Source organism: Bombus flavifrons, chromosome 15 (assembly GCF_040668555.2).
Source record: "Bombus flavifrons isolate JBK064 chromosome 15, iyBomFlav1_principal, whole genome shotgun sequence".
Taxonomy (NCBI): Eukaryota; Metazoa; Arthropoda; class Insecta; order Hymenoptera; family Apidae; genus Bombus; species Bombus flavifrons.
Window position 1 is genome coordinate 6,611,469 of NC_138456.1, and position 22,332 is coordinate 6,633,800.

The 22,332-nt window shown below is 41.8% G+C and overlaps 1 protein-coding gene across 7 annotated transcripts in view; it reads left to right on the forward strand.

Moving 5' to 3' along the window:
- LOC138187814 (protein artichoke) overlaps window positions 1–22,332 on the forward strand; it is a 309,368-nt gene that overhangs the window by 284,066 nt on the left and 2,970 nt on the right. For all 7 annotated transcript variants that reach the window (XM_069128978.1, XM_069128979.1, XM_069128984.1 and 4 more), the window contains 2 exons: window positions 18,523–18,898; window positions 19,238–22,330. In XM_069128978.1, coding sequence (XP_068985079.1) covers window positions 18,607–18,898; window positions 19,238–22,330 — 3,385 coding nt within the window. In that variant the 5' untranslated portion in view covers window positions 18,523–18,606. The remainder of the gene's footprint in view (window positions 1–18,522; window positions 18,899–19,237; window positions 22,331–22,332) is intronic.

Below are 22,332 nucleotides of genomic sequence, written 5' to 3' on the forward strand. Positions count from 1 at the left end.
TAATCTAATCTAAAATCAGTCTTTCGTCAATTTTCTCGAACTTTCGCATGATCGCACAACCCTTTTCTGCCTTTGCGAAATAATGAAACGTTGAATCGTCTTCGATGCGAAATCGGTCCTCGCAATTAAATTAGAACTCGGGAAGAATTTTAAAAGGAGTTCAAACACGAACTGATCTTTCGATAATAATTCGAATAATCGCTCCCTGTCCGACTTGTTAAAATTCCTTGGTATCATTTGCCACCGTCGATGAGTTCTTTAATTGCGCGTCGAATGACATTCAATTGTGAAAAGAAGAGCACGAATCGTTCGAGTTTCACGTCTGAAGCAATAAAACGGTTAATAAAGCTAGCGCATACCGGTTATCCATTATTTTACAGCGCTCCAGATTCGGTGGGGGCTTCGAAAGAGTGCTGGCGCAGGCTGGTCGGATTATATAACCCCATAAACCCTTTGTAGAGGGTTACCAGAACGCCAGCTGGGTAATCAAAGTCTAATACGAACCAGCCATATATCATACCAGGGATTATTTCGAGTGAGGCATCGGAGATGATGTTAGGATCAATATAGATCCTTACGAAAGTCGAACACGAGCTTCGTTTTAAACTTATTAAAATAGAACTTGGTGTCCTATATTAATGTCATAATTGAATTCAGCGGAATAACGTGATATATACAAGAGAAGCAAAGTTCGTCAAGAACGTCAAGTACACGGTCGCTTCTCCAGCTACGTATCGGCTATCCGTTTTTGTCGCGTAAAGGATCTAGGCCAAACGAAGTGGCTCAAGACATCGCCAAAGGTAAAACCACCGTACGACCAAAGTAAGCGCTTTAATCCGCCAAGTATTCTCCAACGTCTCACGAGAACGTCGGCAGGTTGGCAGACGCAGCGAGGTTTCACTAATATTAACTAATTAGTTGGCCACTGCGAGAAGAATTTTCCAACTGGGCTGAGAGAATTTTTTCTCGCGCCGACTTTCGGGAGTTTGGCACTCGTAAATCTCGCGACCGTGGCTCGCATATAAATTAAAGACATGCAGTGCGTATCGCTACGAGCCGCCGCTGTGGCTCTTCGCAATTTGCATTTCCGTGTCATACCTGGAAACATATGGCGCCGATAACGCTTCTTACATCCACACTGATAACTTATTCGTTGAAATCACATCTATCATAAAAATCGACGGTGAACGCTTTCAGGAATGTCAAGAATCTAATGGGAACGTTAGCGATAACCCAGTTAAAGAAAATGTAGCGAGCAAAAGTTTTAGAAAATACAGTTGGTTGTAACAACAGAATAAATCACTTGGAGATGAATTTGAGATTGCAAGAGTTAATGATTTTTTGGTGTGCGCTTGACAGATGCTCGGGCTAGATAGACATCAGACGCGGTTAACGATGACTTCGCAGATCTACTTGGGAGATTGGATTAATTTTCGCTCGATGTGTTTGACGATTTTCAGCTATTCTTTAAGTTAGATTTGCCTCTGATAATTCGGGAAAGTTTTTGATCATTTTCGGAGAGTCTTAAAAACATTATCCAAATGTTTTAAACTAAGTAATCGCCATGATGCGTGTCCTGGTTTCTCTATCATTTAACACGCTTTGTACGTGCCGGTTAATTTTTCGATGCGTCGTTAATTTGAACGATGAATCCAATAACAGCCAGCGCGGAGATCAGAAGACAGACGGTAATAACTCTAATTAATCGTTTTTAATTGAATAATAACGCGGGTCGCTTTGAGATCAATAACGCATCGCGGAATATTTAAATTTTCACGCGAACGAAGCGTACCGGATGAAAATCGACTCATGTCAAAGAATATCTCAAAACTCGTTTATTCGTTGCCCGATGTGCAAGCGTGCATCGTTTAATTTCAGAGAATAAATTAAATTTTTGTCAGGTTTCGAAAATCCAACAGCTCAAAACGATGAAAGCTACTTGTGAAATTGATCGATTGCTCGGCTAAATGTTCGAGTCCTTAATCACGGTGTTGATCTTAATAGAAGTTACACGATAAGAGTCGAGCCGCTTTTAGTACCACGATTAATTAATAAATCCCGTCAAGGTTAACGATGATTGAATCTACCTTTCATCGAGCCTTCTTGCGCTCCTCGCACGTAACCGTGATTTGCATTTTCTGGAATAGCTCTCTTACTCCTGGAGCAAGAATTCTAAATTAAGAACATCAGCCCAATAAATCTGGAAAATAATTTCAAGAAAGAATTTATCGAAATCGCACGGAAAAATTTCATTTGGTTCGGTCCTCCGCTATTTTTGCTATCTTTAGAAATAAAAATATTTTTCTTTCCGCGGCCGTGATTCAAGATTGAAAAAGCAACGAAAAATTGAAAATGTTAATCCTGGATTTTGTGTGAGTTTAAAGGAAAAAGGCGAGGCAAGAATCTGACAGATGAATAAAATGGAAAAATATTTTTTTTATCTAAAATGCCGGATTAGTAGCACCGTTGGAATGTAGCGATCAATAACGCGTCTGCGGGTTTAAATTAACCTGTATACGAGCATCAAGCATCCGCATTTTTACCCGCGACTCGTTAACGAGATCAAAGGGATACGGTACGATAATGATTTTCGTAATTTTCATTCACGAACGAACCAGAGAACGAGTCTATCCTCCACGAAACCCCGGATTATTATCGGATGGGGTGTTAGATTTTTCTAGTGAATCCAAGTTTTAATGGAAAAATGTAAATGTTCAACTGAAATATTCGTTTAACGTTGAATATTGAAAAATGTTTTAATCGTTATATATTCCGCTGCTACGTTCAAATGACTGTCTAGAAAATCTTAATCAAATCCAAAACATATATTACCAAAGATAAACTAAAAAATAAGTTTTAACAAAACCAAAGCTTAAATTAACTTAGCAATTTCTATTCTTAGTAGTTTTAATATAAAATCTAATAATGAATTAATTTCCACGAAAACTTCATTTAAAGTAATATAGATCCAAATTTATTTCTCAGTTCCCTTAAATACCTTAAATCGATTGGTTTAAGTATAAAAAAGAAAAACGACAAAAATCATTGCAAAAATACAGCGGCAGATTCTAAGGACTCTCGTCTCGATATTTTTATTCGACCTATCATCACGCGCAAGCTCGATGGAAACACGTTATCGCGGCAGAAATCGGACGATTTCCGGTTCGGTGCTTACATCGCTCGTATATAAAAGACTCGAGCCGGATGTTTCACGGATATTTTTTCATGCGGAACGGAAGGGTAGTCGTGAGCCGAGGTCTCGACTTCGCCTGGATGCAATTTTTCCCCTCGTTCCTCCTTCTTTTTTTTTCTTTTTTTTTTTTTTTGTTTTTTGTGAAAGAGGCCTTCCCCCGTGAAGTTGAAGAGGAGATCGTTTGCTGCGGAGATAAGCAACGTGCAAGGAAACAACCACGCTCACGATAGACGTCCGAGCATCGTGCGTTTATCGCGACCTAAATCTGAAATGAAACCGGATGCTAGGAAACACAGACCGGCCATTTTTTTCGTTAGTAACGCGCGCCATTGCGAAGACACCGACGGAACAAGAATAACCCACGCGACCACCTGATCTCGCCTGTTGATAGAAACAGATCCTCTGCTCGTGGCAGGCTGCGACGGACCACCCGCAGCCAGCTTGAAATCATACTGAAACGGTTGAAAGGCTGTGCATTTAGGGACGCCCTTTCAGGATTGTTTGAAAGCTTGAAAAGGATTTCTGGCAAAGAATGTCTCAGCTATGAGGGCAATGCAGTGTTTATAATTTCGTGCCTCTGTTTTATACGTCCTTTCACGACAAGTCGAATTTACACTGGACTTCTTGAAATTCTTGACAGATACCTACAGTTTTTTTTCTTTTAATGGTGCACAGATCATGAAGCAGTTCTTAATTCTCGTGATAATATCCGAAATTTCCGACGTTGTTCGAGATCGTTACGCTGAGTTCTCGGAAATTTTACGACAACTGATCTAGCGGCAAGTGTTAGTGCTATAAAACAAAATATTTTGAATGAGAGTGTAAAAAGGAATTCCTATTGACATAAAGATAACTGGAAAATCACGTTCTTGGCGTTAAATTTTAACCTCCATAGCTCGTATCACGTTCACAAAGCAGAAGAAAGTATTAGGTTGTCCGAAAAGTGCCTTTCTTTTACAACAACGCATCTTCATACAAACATGAAACCTAATCTGTCGAACGTTGTGATCTTCATTTTGATAGAACAAAATGGATCATACGTAATTCCATAAAATAATATAAAACGAAAAGTGTTGTGGATCCATTATTTCCTTATAAAACGAAAGGAACTTTTCGGATGACCTAATACATAGTTAACAGTCCACTCCATTTTCAATGATCCCGATAGATCGTTCTTAATCATATGTTATCAAAACACATTTGCGGAATTCAAGTGGAATTTTGAAAATTTCGCCATGCGAATTCATAAAATCGGAACGTTTTTTAACAAACCGTGGAAAAGCATAGGCAGCAGTATGCCATAAGAATTCCGAATCTTATTCAGAGGAAAAGTTCGTGAGCAGAGACGATGCGAACTTCTAATGAGCGTGAATTTTTCGACCACAACGCCGGGTGACGTGTCATTAGCGTTAAACGAGCGCAAATAAAAAGAGGGCACCGTATTTCTCGGACGAATTTAGCATAGAGAACGAAGAGGTTGAACGTTACGAGACTTGGACGCGCGTTAAGCAGAAGCAACCTTGCTATACCAAGTAATTAACATGTGCGAATTGAAACATACTGTTCAACACACGACGGAAGGAAGAAATTCCATGAAAAAAAGAACATTTTCCTTGCGTCTCATTTAACCGCTCGCCCGAAATTTTCTTCGGCGGTATTCGCCACTTTTACCCACGCGTGCCAGGTATAAAAGTTTAAATTACAAATCGTCCGGTGGAAGTTTTAATTAAAACGCGCTTAAATTGCGCTCGCATGAAATAAATTTTTGTGCTTTAATCCGACACTGACCACGTTCACATTATAAATTAGTCCGTGCTCGCAAAACAATTGCAATATAATCGCGTTAATTATTCGGCTCTCGGTCGCTCTTTGCTGGTCGCAGAATTCAATATTTCTCAGCTTGACGGTGTACGAGTTTTATGATAACCCGTTCATTCCACCTGCATCTCTCTCCTGTTCTTAACTTTATCGCGTCGGCAATATTCCTTTTTCTTCCACTGACGTAGAAGAAAGAAAAGACCTTCGACAATTTCGACGCAGTTGCTCGTGGAACTTTCAAATGTTCGCTTCTTTTCCGAATCAATGAATACAGATCGAGCTTCCGCTGTGTAAATAACTTCATAGACGTTAGACTTCATAGAAGGAAGAGGTAATTTCTGCCAGAGTGTATCAAAGATACGTCTGGTCGAAATCGAATCACGAACGGGCAAAGGATTCCAACGAAGGCCATCCTGTTTCGAAAATCCCTTTCAATCTAACCGGGAATCTCGGATACCGAGAATCCCTTCGTCGTGAAACAATCCTGTTCGCTTCTAACGACGATCCTTCGCCGTCGGGGATATTTCTTTTCCCGCGAGTAAAGTCCTTCCCATTATACCGAAACGTTCCTATTGGATCGTCAACTGCTGAAGGAAAAGCTGGCAAACACGGGAATTATCGAATTATAACGACGAAGGTATAAAAAGGATGGATAACGAGGCAGGCTGAACTATCGGAATCTCTCAGCCAGAAAAAAGCGACGGTTAATTGGATTGTGCACCTCGTCGATGCTTGATCCTTCGAAACGACTGATCGCCGCTGGAATCGATAAAACGTAGCTTCGTGTTTTGCGAAATACGACTGTTCCCTTTAAAAGCGCTTCTATTGCGAGTTACGCGAAGAAACGTGATTTCACGAAATTACAAATTAACTTGCAGAGAAAGATGCATCGAACCTCGTTTTAAGTTATTTTCCGCCATATGAACTTCGGTTATAAGAATTATTAAGTCCGTGAGTTCGATTAATGGAGTTTTACTGTACTTACAACAATCTCCTCATTAAATTCTTCTTTACATCGGCCAACAATGCAATCCCTATATAAACGAGTGTTGAATACAGTTTCTTCAGACTTCGTCACGAGGTTTCTCGAACGGCTGCAGAAAACATTATTTCTAGCATCGGAGTGGTCAATGGGAAAGCGGCCGGATCCTTAGAAATTTACTAGACAAGGATTGGACGTCGTCGGACTTAGGAAGTTTCGATGGATAGCTGCAGTACCCTGGTTCCCCTGTTGCACTGTAAAATCGCGTCGGAGTGTACGTAATCCATCGAGATTGCGGGTCCGTCTCGGATTTACGAGAGAAGGAACGCGGCAGAGAGAGATGGAAGAAAGATGAGATACTGGTTCCACACTGTGTGGCGTTTCTGCTTTTACAAGCAGATTGGATCCGGTCCTTCCAGGATTTCACGCCTGCCTAGTCAGGATCGCGAGACGCTACTAGTCCCGTTTCTTAAGCCCGAGCTTTCACTCCCGGTTACGAACACCTTCCGGGGAAAGTTGAGAAAATTTCCGCCGATCGTAAAGAAGACGAATACATCCTGATCAGGAGTGAATGCGGATCGCAAAGATGCCGCTCGAGAAGAAAACTTGCTGAAACCTTTTTTCTAGATGCTGCATCTAATACCAGTTCGTCTTTCGAGCAGTTTGGCGAAGAAGCAAACGAAATGAACGTGTGGTTCCTCGTGAAGTTCCATTCTATCGACTTATTTCACCGAGAGCTAACATCTTTTCCGTGATTAGAATCGGGCAGCAAACATGTCGATGCGAAAATCTGGAGGTAGATTGAGAAGCAAGAAATAGAAAGATCTGTGTGTATATTCCTCGCAGATAGATCAACAGCCTCTGTTCAACCATGAATAACTTGGCTGGAAATATAGATGTTTTTCACGGATTTATAATAGCATTCAAAATCTCCATTTCATTGTCAGTTATACGAAACTGTATTTCCAGACGATATCTTATTATAATCATTCAAATTCATTGTTATTCGTTACTTATTGAAATTCATCTGCATCGAGGAAACATATTGTAGTAATACAAAGTATGAAAAAATATTACCTTTATTACTTTGTATTATTCCATTTTTACATATTTGATATCATTGATTGATTGATATTATACGATCGACATGTGGTAGAATCAACGAGACCTGCTTCGATTCGTTCGTTCAGTTAGTAAAAATAATTAAAATAACTTGGAAGAATTGTGCTGGAATACTCGCTAATTTTATTAGTTATAGAACGTCCGCCATGACGCGGTATGAGAGTTGAATCCCCAATGAAATTAAGCATTCATTCGACCCAGCTACAAGTTGCAGCCCCGCTGTGTTACGGTTTCCATGGTATCGATCAAATTCCGTTAAACTATTTCAAAAGCATCTTCTGAGAGATCATCGGCCTCGTAAATCGACCATACTATTCAGTGGGATTATTTAAGACTTGTATCAAACACAGATAGCAGGAATTACGAATGTGTATGTTCTTAATGTGTCGGAGAATAGGAACCGCTATTGGCGATGGTACGTACATGTATTTGGCATCGGTTCTCAAGGTAGCCACGTTAGAGACATTGTGCACGGAGAAATCGGATATAGTGTAAATCAGGATCCTCGATCCTACCGCTGATATTCCTACAACTTCTTCCAATCCTTGCGTGTATCGCTGTTATTCAAACTTCATCCCTGAAAGCCGCGATCATTCACCAGAAACCTGATCAATACGAATTCTCGCTATTCCGTGTATTTTTCTATTACTATTTTTTATTTACATCATCTCCTATTTTTTGAAATATTATTTTACTACACTTACTATCTTTTTACTAACAGATTCAATCTAAAAAGCATTTTTAAATATTCAAATGTTCGTAATCCATTTTCCGATTTTCTGTATACTAAACCATACATTGCGAATATTTGCTTTATATTTATGATCCCTGTCTAACATTTCTCCTACACGTTATTTTTATCCCATATCTGTAACACGCTACTATCGTATATTATATTTTTAACGCATTCTTTCGTATTTTTTATTTTGGTATACAATCATAGAATTTTCAACGAAACGCGTATAAAGTTTCCAAACTTTCTACGAACTTAACACGTTACCAGCTTCATATTTGCAATATATTTCTTCTGCATGCATCTACAGCTCCTGTAACAGGTGTTCATGGTCCCATATTATTCTACTATTAAATCGTGTAGAACCTGTGTCGAGTATTGGCGAGGACAGTCATTATTCAAAGCGCATCACAGACAAGGATTGTTTTCAGCGTAACACGAGGAACACGCAGTATCAACGTGTCACAATCACAAGATCGGTTGTGCAACTATGTATATCATGACACGATTATTGTGTTACCTGGTTTAACCTATCATCGTGTCCACTAAAAAGCAATATCTCAAAATTGAACATTCGTCGTGTACCACGATATAACGAAATTGAGAGACTGAGAAAAAATGGAGTTGATCAGTTTGGCCTTATACGTCGATGTATTGACATTTCTTGATTGCGAACTTTAAATTTTCTTGTCAGAATACGATTAAACTTGTATCAATAAACGTAAGACAGAAGTTTCCATGAATATTTTATGGAACGAGAGATATCACAAGTCTGCTTACATTATTAATATATGCCCGAAGACACGTTGGAAAATCGATGGAGCTGGTTACTCAGCGTTCACCTGGCTGGAAGTTAAAGAAGCACTTCTCCAGACTTGAAAATTCCAAGCTCCATTGAACCAACTACGACGAAGTCATTGTCGATCACGATTTTCTCGTGCTAACGTCGAAATCTATCTACTTTGACGAACAACAACGAACACGACTGTAATACCATTATTCAAAAACGAGAAATACAAAAATTATTCGAAATTGGACGAAAGTAACGAATATAAAGAGACGAGTAACTGGATGAAACAGTTGACTTGAAAGTTTCAACGGAGAATTCCATTATTCTGTAATTAGCGTAAAATATTCGCGTAAAGCATGTGAACCGAAAGTTATGCAATTTCCATTTTATACGTTTCAAATTTGTATTTCATTCGTATTTGAAATAATGTTTACACGAAGTGTATTCAGTCGTAAACCGTGTTCTTGCATAACGTTGAAACCTTGGAAAAGTAGGAGGTATGTTAAGATAAAAGGAAAAAATTACACGGGATGCTTTTTCTACGTTTGAATGTCTTTTCTGTAGGGAAATTAACGAACGGCTGGCAGCGAAATAAAATTGCATGCGCACGACGTCGATAAAATCGAACTTTCTTCCGATAAAGACGTTGTTGCAATTTGCAGTATACCAACCTACTTCGTCTACTAATTGCCTTTAAAATTCTCTAATTATCGGTAATAAAATCTTTTCCACGTCGAAGATTCTTTCCTCGTCTCCGGCATACTAATTCTGTAGCAGGAGCCTTTTTATAAGATCAACGATGTTAAACGTTCTTTGAAGACATCGGCTACTTTTCTTTTCTTGTCGAGTTACATCCTGTTCCTGGTGGTCGATACAAGGTTGAAAGTTCACAAAACAGGATATTAGCTGCTCGTTTTACGCCACGAAACAATCGAGCAGAAAGGAAAAAAGAGAACATTAACGAAGAATGAGATATACGTGGTTTAATGTTTGAAAAAGCTATATTACTTCTTCCGTGGCAAACTTTAAGAGCCATAATCCTTCGAACAACATAAATAAAAGCCTACGTCTGACTAATGACGGTTTTACTACTAGCAGCTCTAGCAAGATTTTGCGTGTCTCGGCAAGTTTTTTCCGAAACGGGAAGAAAAGAAAGGGGTGATATCGAACCGAAGGAGTCGTAACTCGACGATAAAACACGACGAGGATGCTCCAAACTTTTTGTTTTCCGAAGAAAATACGGGATCGATCGAGAACTCCGCGTCGTAAAGTACGAATCATTTCTTCGAATGCTGATAAATGCTTCTCCCGGCGACAGTTTTAATTCGCCTTTTCCCAAGTTCCGGTCTCCCTAAGGGGAGTGATTTTTTTATTTATCCTTAGCTAACGACGTTCGCCATGACGAAGCGGACTCGAGAGGAATCAAGAAACTGTTCTCGTCTTCGCGCGCGTTGCACTTGGAACAATTAATTTAACGTTCTTTTCCTTTCTGCCACAGCCACTAGCTTTTTTCATCCTCTCCAAAGGGAACAAAAAATTTTTCAATTAACAGTATTAATCTACGCTAAATGTAATTTCCTAAGTAAATTCTGTCGTTAACGTGGAACGTGCGCGTACGGTATAGCTCTGAAAAATTCTTACGTAGCACGATCGTTTTTTCGGTTTAAATTATTCATACAAGAATTCCTCTTTCCTTGAAATCGACGTTCCCTTTCCTTTTCAATTATCTCGCGAATTACCCATCGGGTTGTTAATTTTTCAAGAAACACAGAACCAACGGTTACTCGCTTTCTCTCGTTTCATCTCGGATCGATTTCGAACCTGTTACAGAGCTCACAGCAGAGCCCAAGAAAGATCGCCTTTCCAATAGACTATCTTCTCTTCTCTGGTATCCCTCTCTTCTTATTAAGCAGAATACACAAATTTTTTTCCCGTGCGGTAAAGAGATTCGCGTATGTACTTGGTGCCTGCGTCGGCCCTTTGAAGAATCCCGAGCAGCTTTTCCATGAATACCCGACCGGCACGGATGGCTAACGAAAGGAATATTTTCTATAATTCCGCGCGGCGCTTCCTCCCAATGGAATTCGCCGCGTCTGACGAGTGCCTCGTGTTCTAAGAGTATCAAAAGCGCCTATTCCCCGACCTCAAAGACCGTACAGCAATGCTCCTTCTCAATTTCCAATGTTACTCGGGATCTACGTTTAGTCCTTGAACTTGTTTCAAAACCGTTAATCCTTTCGAACACGTATTTTCCAAGTTCAGTCGTTGTTGACTTTCCTCTTATTTCGAGCCATAGTATAATATCTCCCTCGCTTCAATTGTATCACGAAATTAGAATCACCGTGTATATCGTTTCCACGATAATTAACATATTATCGGCAATACCTATGGTAGCATTTCTTTAAGCAACGAAACAAGGCAATATTTCGCAACTTTCGCCGAATCATCGTGTTCCTAGAGATCTTTGACTCGATCCTAGAATAGCGTAGTTTGTGCCAGAACATGGAAATAGAAGGGAGAAATAACGCACGTTTACTTGTTAGAAATCTGCGTCACAAACGGCAGGTTCTCGACGATCGTCGTGTCTAGAGACTTCAACCTAATTATCGTGCAGGCGGCGAGGTTGAAATTCCGGCAAGAAACCCTCGAAACTCGGCGGTACAAATTTTCATTGTCATCATTATAAATTCAGAGTCGTAATGTTCCGGCACAGTTTCGAGGATTTCGAGGAACTGCACCGGCAAAATGAATATGATTAGCTTTAATTTTATGCAAAGAGGTTAAAGAGGTTACAACCCAAATCCCCACCTCCGATTTTTCTCCATCCTGGCCTATTCTCCTTCTTTCTATCTCTTCCTTTCTCCCTCTTTCACCTCCCCGTTCTCCCTGCCCTACCGTCGGAAAGTAAGGTTTAACTTTTAATAATCAGGCAGCTGGTATAAGCTGCTAGCTTCGTGTCGGCGTTTGTGGAAGCTGCTTTTCGCCCGCGTTATAAGGAGTCATTGCCCTAAGAGGATAATCATGTCCAGTGGCCTGGAAAGCGTTTTTCATCATGGCTTAGCGGCATGTCTGTGATATTGGCTCGCGGCACCATCAACGATGCGACGAATCTTTGAAATTTCGTTTCTGAAATTAGCATAACCGGGAGTTTTTATAACACGACAGAGGCTAACACTGCATTCATTACCGTAATTTTAGATTTTAGTAATATTCTCGATCGTAAGAGAATCTAGCAGGTCAGTGTTACGACACAGAACGATTAATCACTTTGAGACGTGTCCAGGGCTCTTTGAGTTAATTGAGATCAGGATTGAGGGAAATAGGTGATGGATTATGACATCGATGATGTATCTTTATAATGCACGACAGATATTTGTACAAATTCATATTTTTATCAACAAGAGCAAAGAAATGGAACCAAGGCGAACGTTTATTTCGTCCACTAAACATAATAAACAATATCGTACGTTGGACATTTCATACGTTTCTTAAGATTACGTGAATCTTGTCTATTTTCCATGAATTCGTAAATGCTTGCAGTCTGGTTATTAAAAGGAAAATGGTAGCTTGACGATATCAAGAATATCTAGGCGCAGTTCTACCAAAGTTCGTCCGAGTTCCGACGTCTCCATTGATATTTTACAACCACGATTCTCAATTAGAAAGAAAGTACCAAGACACGTATCCCAAGGAACCAAAGTCCTGGAAAGGGAACCGCTCCCTTTTATTATTCCGTGACGTGTGCAGGAAAGCTGGCTCGGTCGTGCCGTGCCATTTGCATTCTCATTACCATCGTCGGTGCTATTTAAATAGGTGAACAACTGCAAGCCTCTCGGTGGCTTATTAGACGTGGCTCTTTGGTTCGTCCCGAAGTTGGCCGATTCGACGAGGAGTCGACTTCAGTGCAGCCGTGCTTTGTCGTTAAAGGACGAGTTTCGTTCGTTCATTTTCAACGGAAAGAAATGACCTGACAGCAGTAGAAAACGCGTGGAGCAATTAAACTTTTGCTTGGTACGCGTACGACGAAGTAATTTCGAGAGCGCCTAGAGATGCGCGGCTTTTTGCGGAAATTAGAGGCACTGGAAAATTGAGTAACTGACAGAGTGTGAGGTGGCAAGGGGAAACAAGCGAAAGGGGAAATCGTTAATGTGACAAATGGGTGATTCGGTGCCGACGTTAAGAACGATTATGGAACGACAAATTCTCAAATATTCCATTCACGCCTAGTCCTTCAATTCGAGGGTTGGAAGCTCGAAAAAACTAAAAGGATCGGACAAGAGGCAGGGTTAATTGCGCTTCCTTTCGACAGCGGTGAACAGGAGGATGGCTGGAAGATGTCGCGGGAGGGTCGAAAGGATTCTGTGGCATCCCTTTTATATTCAACGCAGCGCGCTTCATTAGCGAACGCGGTTTCGTCCGTGCACCGCAACGATTTAATCCGAGCTTGCGCGCTCGCTGTCGCGCCGGAATTCAATTTTCTTGTGGTCTTAATGGACCAAAACGTTCCAGACCGCGAGTTCTACGATGGCTCGTTCCGCCAGCGCAACGACGAGAATCGATGTCCGTGATCCTGCCAGATTGGTCGAATCGTATGGATCCTGTCCAGATTACGGATCTTCTAACCCGCCACCGGCTTGTGAGGTTTGATCGTAAAGTAATCGAGAAGCTTGCACCCGGATGTCTGTGGTCGAACGTTCCACTATATGCAATGAATCAACCCTATTCATCCAGGATGCGAATCCAAGTAAAAGAGGATTGAGAATTTCGTATAACCGATACTCCCCCCGATCCACCTTATTGCTTCTCTCTCGTGCGACTACGATCGCTATAATCACCTTGATTGGACATTTTATGGATTATTTATTATGGATTGGCATTTTATGGAAATATTGCACATTTGGACTGTTAGAGTCTATGGTTTCTAACTAAAATTATAATTGTCGTCTAAATTTGTCCGACTACGTATCTGTAAGTATTGCCCAAGGATTGTAAAATTATATTTCTTCCACTTATTACGTCTTCAGAGTGTTGTGTTTTTGAAAGAGAAGAATTATCCTTTCCGTGGAAGAAGATAATTTTGATAATCGTTCATCAAGTGATACATTGTAACGATCTCGTGATAGAAATTCCTATACGCGGTTCGCTAACATCATCCTGATTACATAGACGCTGTGAGTTATTTCGCGATACGGAATTCTAATAATCTATCGTTGCTGAAACTAGTTCACCGAGCATTGAGAAGTAACCGAGAAGTTTGCACGGCACTCGACGCACTCTGGATGCTGAAGTAGCAAAGATGAGCGGCGTGTATTGTGGGTAACGCTCTGGGATTCAACTGTACGGGATCAATAAGGGATAAAACGGTGGATAGTAAGAGGATCCAAGTAACAGAATATCAGGCAATTTCTATTTAAATATTCAAACCTAGTGACCTAACAAATACAGAAGGATTTAGGATTTACGAAAACAATTTGTTGTATCGCTCAACCGACCGTTATTTGTGAGTGACTACAAAATCGATAAAATATTTATTTAGATAGATTTATGTCAATCGATCGCATGTAGTTTCGCTAATATATTCCGCACTCATGAATGTAAAGGATCTATCTCTTTACCCTAATTCTGATCTGTTTGGAACTTGCTCCTACAACACAAAGCCAATTCTGCTTTGCGAAACTCGAGTAATGGAAGCTCAAGTATACTTCGGCTCTTCGGGATTCACAGCCGAAATAGAAATTACAATTTGTTCCGCGGTCGCAGATTTCTATTTGCCACACTGTTTACCATCCTTCGTCGTTGATTTTCGTAGATGTTGTTTCATAGACAAAGCTCCTTCGTTTGAAGACAAATATATTTATTTTCATTTTTCAACATAAGCTAACAAAAGGTAATTAAAATCTGTCGTGTTTTTTCCAAATGCCTTTGCAAAATAATTGCTCTCATTTCCTTCGAGAGGAGCATCTAGAAAAATGTTCGCTTTGCTTTACCATCTGCACGTAGATCGATAAATTTAGTTGCAGGACAACGTTCGTAACAGAGAGATGAAGATTTACGAGTCTATGAAATACGACATATTAAAATTTACATTTTAAAAACCGTCAGTAGAAAACAGTCTCCGGAAAGACACAGTCGTGACAGTATTTCCTGTCAATATTTATCAACTTCTCTACTCACAAACTCATGCATGGGATTCTGAACAGATAGTAAATCTAGGTTAGATCCGCGAGTGGTCTACGGACGAATCCTTTTTCCATGATACATGATAAACGGCAGAACGTAAGATGCGCACCACGGAAAGTATTCAATTTCATCTGGCGTATTTCGACTTGGCGAATGCAGTTTGAAGATTAAGCGTCGCTGCAACGCTTAATTAAATGCGGCACGAGTGTCTCTCGCAATGCAGCTGTGCTTGGGTTCGCAGGGAAAGCCGGCGTCCTTTATTAAACCCTGCCATATTTCGGTCCTTCCCCATACGAGGCATTTTCCACGAGAAACTAGCGACGACGAGGCTCTCTCTTCGTATCACCCTACCGCCACGACACCTGTACGCTTTTGAAGGCATTAACTGGCGAAACGAGGAAAACAGTAACACGATCATTACGATAGTCACGTGTGTAGAATCAGCGCACGTGCGTGCTACGTCTCTGATGCTCGTCGACGATACACCAACGGAATTCTGCTTAAATTATAATCAATCTTCAGAAACTCAAAACATCAACTACACGCGTGGCGGTCAAAGAAATCCACGACAACGAAGCACGCGCTTTATGGAAATCTGATTTGAAGCGGCTCGCCGAAGACAACGAGAAAGTTAAATAGTCCTCTTTCGAGATACTTTGGCCGGAAAATTTTTACTCGAAACTGACTGACTGAGTTGAGGCTCGAGCTTAAACTTTAAATGCTCCAGAGGCTACGTTCTTCGGAGAAGTTGCGGATCTCTCTCTCTCTCTCTCTCTCTCTCTCTCTCTCTCTCTCTTCAGTTACCTATTCCGCTCAGACATTGCGACCAATTGGAAATTAATGGCCACCGATTTATCGCCGCTCAGGATCTCTTCTATCTCGCGAGAACACGAATTCGTAATTTCTAATGTCTACTAACAAGTCAGTTAGTCTGTGAGGTCGTATAAACTTTACGAGATACTATTCCAAGAAAGCGCACGCGAATAAAGGAGGAATATCGAATCCAGCTCTGTATTTCCTGTTTCAACTCCACGCAGGCACGATTTCCAAAGAAGCACTTATATCGAATTGCGAACGACGTGAAGCATTACGAGCACGAAAGACTCAGGAAAAATCATATTAATAAACAGCGCGTTGCTGCGAGTAATCAGGCTCGAGCTCGAGCCGGTCGCACGCGACCGGTAATGATTAAAAATCTGCATTACGCATTAATTAAAAGCTCAAAGCCGTGGCTCGTAACGCCGAAGGAAATATTGATTTTTCTGCTTCACTGCCGTTCTCCGGGCGTCTAACCTGCGGTGAGCGCAACCCCTAACAAACTTGTTCTCCTTAACTAGATGTTGAACATAACCTGCAGGGAACTTACGAGTCCTGACGCTTCTGTATTTCCGAACACAACCGTCTTATACACGACCGGCTGACTACTATCGAACGTCTATTTGAAAATCCTGTCCAACAGTCAGCCGATCCAGCCATATTTTTTCAAACGTAGCGGGTCATTGCACGCCTGACGACATCCGAGCCCCGAAGATTTACCACAGACATTAAATTACGACCGGCTGATCTTGGGGATCACGGCTCTCTTTGTACGAACTGGAGCAAGCCAAGGTGCAGAATCCCGTGTCTGATATATGAAACTTCTGATACCCATTGGAACTGGTATCGTTATGCAAATAATAAATGAAAATATTGTACGAAATATACGTTTGGTGAAAAACGAACGAATAATTATTTAGTTGCTTTCACAATGTAACTGTAAATTAGATAAATAACTTTGTCGTTACACATGCCATAAACAATTATACTTTCACAATCTTATAGAACTTATAGAACAAAACATTATAAAATTATAAAAATTTGAGTATCTTCTACCATTGTTTTCTAATCATTTTATAGATTTGCTTTGTTTTCTCTAAATGACCTAATACTTATAAACGGGACCGTACATATTCGTATTATGTGAGAACATACATATTTAGATAGTTTTTACTACGATGCACCGCAATTTTGATATGTATTCGGAGTCATAAACAGGTCTTCTTTACTCGCTGAATCAGGTTCAGTCTGAGTGTATTTACGTAACGACGAACGGTTATACTCCACCTGGCCGTTTATGCTAGCTGGCAGCGTATTCGTCCCGAGAAGACCGTCTCGTTCTACTTGCTGTGTCAAGTGCAGCCTCGCTATATTTGTCTATTCAAGAACGGTACGATTCTACTTGCTGAAATACCCATAGTCGGTGTGTATTTACTCGCGCGCTGACGAACCTATTCCGCCTCTGGAGCATGATTCAAGTTGTACATCTACAACCGGAACTTCGTTGACCAAGTCGCGCGCTGTTCTCGCCTTTTAATCTAGTTATAATCAATATTTGTCCGCGTGATAACCCTATTTTACTTCGCCGAGTAAACTCGCGTCCCGATGTCTAACTAGTAACAGACCAGTTCTACTCCCGCCTTACGCACGATTTTATCTTGTATTATTTTGCATCGCGTCATTATGTAAATATGCATGTGATAAGAATACTATACTATAGCAGAAATTACACACTGCGGTTTCTAAGCTATCTTGATCATTGAAATGATGATTTCGCGGGAGCATACGTAACGTTGTAAATGTTCTGAGAGTATTTACGTTGAACGAGGTACGCGAATAGTAGAACACAGGTATCGATTAATCGTAAATGTAATCCACTCGCAAGCATACGGAATTACGCATGAAAAAGTTCGCGTGCGTGAACAACCTCCGCTCTTTTATCAACGTTTTACCGACATTAACATTTTCTTGGAATATTTCTTCACGCACATCGGCTAACAATCTCGAACGTACTTGTTCCATTTTTCGGGTCACACGAATTACGTATGAATCAAAGAATATTGTCGCGAAGCGTAGAAGTTTTCGTCCAAGTGGATAACGCGTATTCTTTTGGGGCTCCATACAAACGATATATCGCCACATCGTACGAAGAATCGATTATTCTAATTCAAACATGGCTCGATTCTTAGTAATTTCACCTGTTATTAAATGTATTACAAATCTCTCGTTCTCGACTTTGATATGAAGAAACACACCGCCAAGATAAAGTATAAGTGAAAAAAATCATAAAGTCGAAGGGAATATTTCATAACACATGGCACGCGACTGAGCTATTAACCTACCATCATGGAAGAATCAACGCTCCACGTAGCGTTTTGAGTTAGCTGTTACGTGTACGCGAGTGAACGCCACTGAACGCGTTATAAGAGGAAATTCTAGACCTGAGAATTTGGCTTAAGGACATAAAATTCTGATAGCCGAGTTCCTGAATTTTTTCCACCTAATTATCTCTCATTTCCAACGACGTATTTTTACGGGTCATCAAAGACAAACTAGCCCGGAGCTATTCTGCATTCCGATGATTTATGGCAGGTACTTAGAGTGCGTGTGTGAGATTATGCAGATGCGTTACGATGATTAGTGACTCTAAATCACGCAATTATCGGCTATCGAAGATATGATTATTAGGCGTGAGAGAGATTAGGAATAGCAAATAGCTAACTGCTACGGTAATTATTTTATCATGTAGATAGAAATATTCAGAAATTTATAAAGGGTAGTACTATGAGTTATACATACAATAGAAATCATTAAATTATACACTGGCTAATTTCCCAAATTGTGAATTACTGTGCTTTATTTATACAACGAATAACGCATTTGTGTAGGGGCACGGCAGCAAGATCGAGTGTCGTCAAGAGAAACGATGAGAGGATTCGGACGAACCTGGACCGGAACGGCGCGATAATAATATGTGGACGACTTGGCCGCGGACGAGACGCAAGTGGCGGGACTCGGACTCGTCGCGTGGCGGACACGAGACTCGTGGTAACCGCGACGGTTTTCGTTTTATCTATTCGGTGGTGTTGGCAGCTTGCATGGCAGCACAGGAAGCGAGGAGCGCCAAGTGTCCACCGCCAGACACGATACCTGGCTGCCCTTGTTACAATTTCGAGGACGGGCTGTTCCTGGAATGTGCCGGGGCCACCGAGGAATCCCTCAGGACCGCTTTGTCCAGTGTAATACACGCCGCTGGTGGAGAAGGTACGTACTACGCGAGGCCACCATCTATGACGAGGGAATACATTAGGATAAATAAGGGATTTCGTTTCCGCCGGACGGGATTTTCTTCTCCTTTGTCCCGGGACCCGATTAAGCGAGCTTGTATTCAACACCGCACAGAATAATTACCCGAATACGTTTAGATTGTGTTCTCAATTAAGGGATCTCGAGTAACTCCTACGTTTATCTCGCTGAACTGGTTTTTATGCAAACAGATACTACGTCTCGAATAGCTTTGAATCCATTATACCACATATTCAATGTATAATCTACGTGTTTTGGTTAAATAGATCGAGTGAATTATGATAACGACTGTTCCAGGAGCGATAGTTCAATCCTTAAGCGTTTACGAGCTAGACAGAAGAGTGGAGGAACTTCGATCTATCGCCTTTCCAGCCGGTTCTCAGATCAGGCATCTGCAGATATCTCATTCGGCAATTCGCGAGATAAGCGAAGATGCGTTTAAACGATTAAGCAAAAGCTTAGAATCCTTGGCGCTGGTGTCTGGTCGACTTCCACACGTGCCGCAGAAGGCGATGGCAACCTTGAGTTCCCTGAAAGCTCTGGATTTAGAGGCGAATCTGGTGCACGAGCTTCCTAGTTACAGCTTCTACGGACTTTCTCTGATTAAATTGAACCTGAAGGGCAACCAGATAATAAAAATATCGGAATACGCGTTCGCAGGTTTGGAAGATACTCTGACGGATCTAAGTCTGGCTGAAAATAAAATCCGAGTATTTCCTATGACGTCTTTAAGGAGATTGGAACACCTAACGTCGCTTAGACTAGCCTGGAACGAGGTATCCGAGCTTCCAGAAGATGGATACTCGAGATTAGACGCTCTAAACTTTCTCGATCTAACCAGCAACAACTTCAAGAAGATCCCTCTCAACTGTTTTCGTTGCTGTCCGTCCCTCAAGACTCTGTCTCTCTACTATAACGCCGTCGAGTTCGTCGATAAGGACGCGTTCATATCACTGATCGATCTCGAGTCCATCGATCTAAGCCACAACAAGATCGTGTCACTGGATGTATCCACGTTCAGAGCAAACCAGAGGCTTAGGTCCATCGATCTTAGTAACAATCACATTCATTACATCCGCGGCGTGTTCTCCAAGTTACCAGAGCTGAAGGAGCTATTCCTTGCGGAGAACAACATCCTGGAAATACCCGCTGAAACGTTCGCTGGAAGTACAAGCTTATCGGTGGTGTATCTTCAACAAAACGCTATTAGGAAAATCGACGCGCGCGGTCTAGCGACGTTAAGCCACCTGACACAGCTACACTTGAGCGGCAACTACATCGAGAAAGTGCCGCGAGACTTTCTCGAGCATTGCGACAATCTCTCGACCCTGTCTCTGGATGGAAACAACATCCGCGAGCTGGAGGTGGGGACGTTCGCGAAAGCAAAGTCGTTGAGAGAACTGCGACTGCAAGACAATCAGATTACCGAAGTAAAGAGAGGCGTTTTCGCGCCTTTACCGTCGCTCTTGGAACTGCATTTACAGAATAACGCGATAACGGACATGGAAACCGGCGCTTTGAGATCCCTGCACAGTCTCCAACACGTCAATCTTCAAGGTAATCTTCTGGCGGTGTTGGGCGATGTGTTCCAAGTGTCGAACGATGTCGGACAAAATGGAAACAGCGGCAGCTCGTTGGTCTCCATACAGTTAGACAACAACGGTCTCGGTGTCCTGCACAATGACTCCTTAAGAGGCCAAGCGTCGGTCAGAATCATGTGGCTCGGCCACAACAGATTAACCCGCCTCCAAGCTCCTTTGTTCCGGGACCTGTTGCTGGTCGAGCGATTATATCTAACAAATAACTCCATCTCACGAATCGAGGACACCGCCTTTCAGCCGATGCAGGCGCTCAAGTTCCTCGAGCTAAGCATGAACCGCTTAAGCCACGTCACAGTGAGAACTTTCTCGGAATTACACGAGCTGGAAGAACTTTACCTGCAGGACAATGGGCTGCGTCGCTTGGATCCTTATGCATTGACCGCTTTGAAGCGACTTCGCGTGCTTGACCTGGCCAACAATCATCTGAACGTGTTGCACGACAAGATCTTCCAAGAGGGCTTACCAATCCGGACGTTGAATCTCAAGAACTGTACCGTTAGCGTAATCGAAAACGGAGCGTTCAGAGGGTTGAACAACCTGTACGAATTGAACTTGGAACACAATCATCTCACTGCCTCTACGTTGGATCGTCTTGACATTCCTGGACTCAGAGTGTTGAGAATATCGTACAACAATTTTAGTCAGATCAATGGAAATTCTTTAGACGGACTACCGTCTCTTCAGCATCTGGCTATGGATTCTTCTCAACTCTACAGAATGCCACCAGAGATATTCTCGAAGAACAAGAACCTTGGTAAAATTCTGTTAAGCAATAATCTCCTCCGGATGCTACCTAGTCTTCTCTTCCTTGGTTTGGACTCGTTGAAAGAAGTAAAACTGGACGGTAACAGATTCCAAGAGATACCGTACGACGTGTTCGCGAACGCTACTACGGTTGAGTTTCTGTCACTGGCTAACAACGTGATTGTAAACGTAGACATGTCAAAATTAAACGGGTTGACCAATTTACGGGAATTGGATCTGCGTGGCAATTACATCATGACTCTTTCTGGCTTCGCCGGCGTAAATCTCTCTCGATTGATATCGGTAGACCTGAGTCACAATCATCTAGCTGCTCTACCGGCCAACTTCTTTGCCCGATCCAACTTACTTCGTAAAGTCGAATTGGCCGCTAACAAATTTCATCAGATCCCGGCGGTCGCCCTGTCCGCGCAAAATATCCCAAACTTGACCTGGTTGAATGTCACGGCCAATCCATTAGTCAGGATACACGAGATTAGTTCAAAAGCAAAGTATCCTGCTCTTCAGGAGATTCATATTTCTGGAACGAATCTGACGATCGTTACGAGTCAGGACTTCGAAGCGTTCCCAGCGTTAATGCACTTGTTCATGGGCAACAACATGATTTCGCGAGTGTCGCCGAGCGCGTTCCGCAGTTTGCTCGAACTATTAACCTTGGACTTAAGCATGAACGAGCTCGAGCTACTGCCTCAGGAGAGATTAAAAGGACTGGAACACCTCAGGATACTTAATCTCACGCACAATCGCTTGAAAGAACTCGAGGATTTCCCGCCTGATCTAAAGGCCCTACAAGTGCTGGATCTCTCGTATAATCAGATCGGCGGTGTGGGTAAGAGCACGTTCCAACATCTCGAGAATCTCGCTGAACTTCATCTCTACGGGAATTGGATATCTTCCATTTCTCCGGATGCGTTCAAGCCCTTGAAGAAACTGAGAATTCTCGATCTGAGTAGGAATTATTTAGAGAATTTGCCGTTGAATGCCTTCCGACCACTGGAAACGCAAATACGGAGCCTTCGTGCAGAAGGT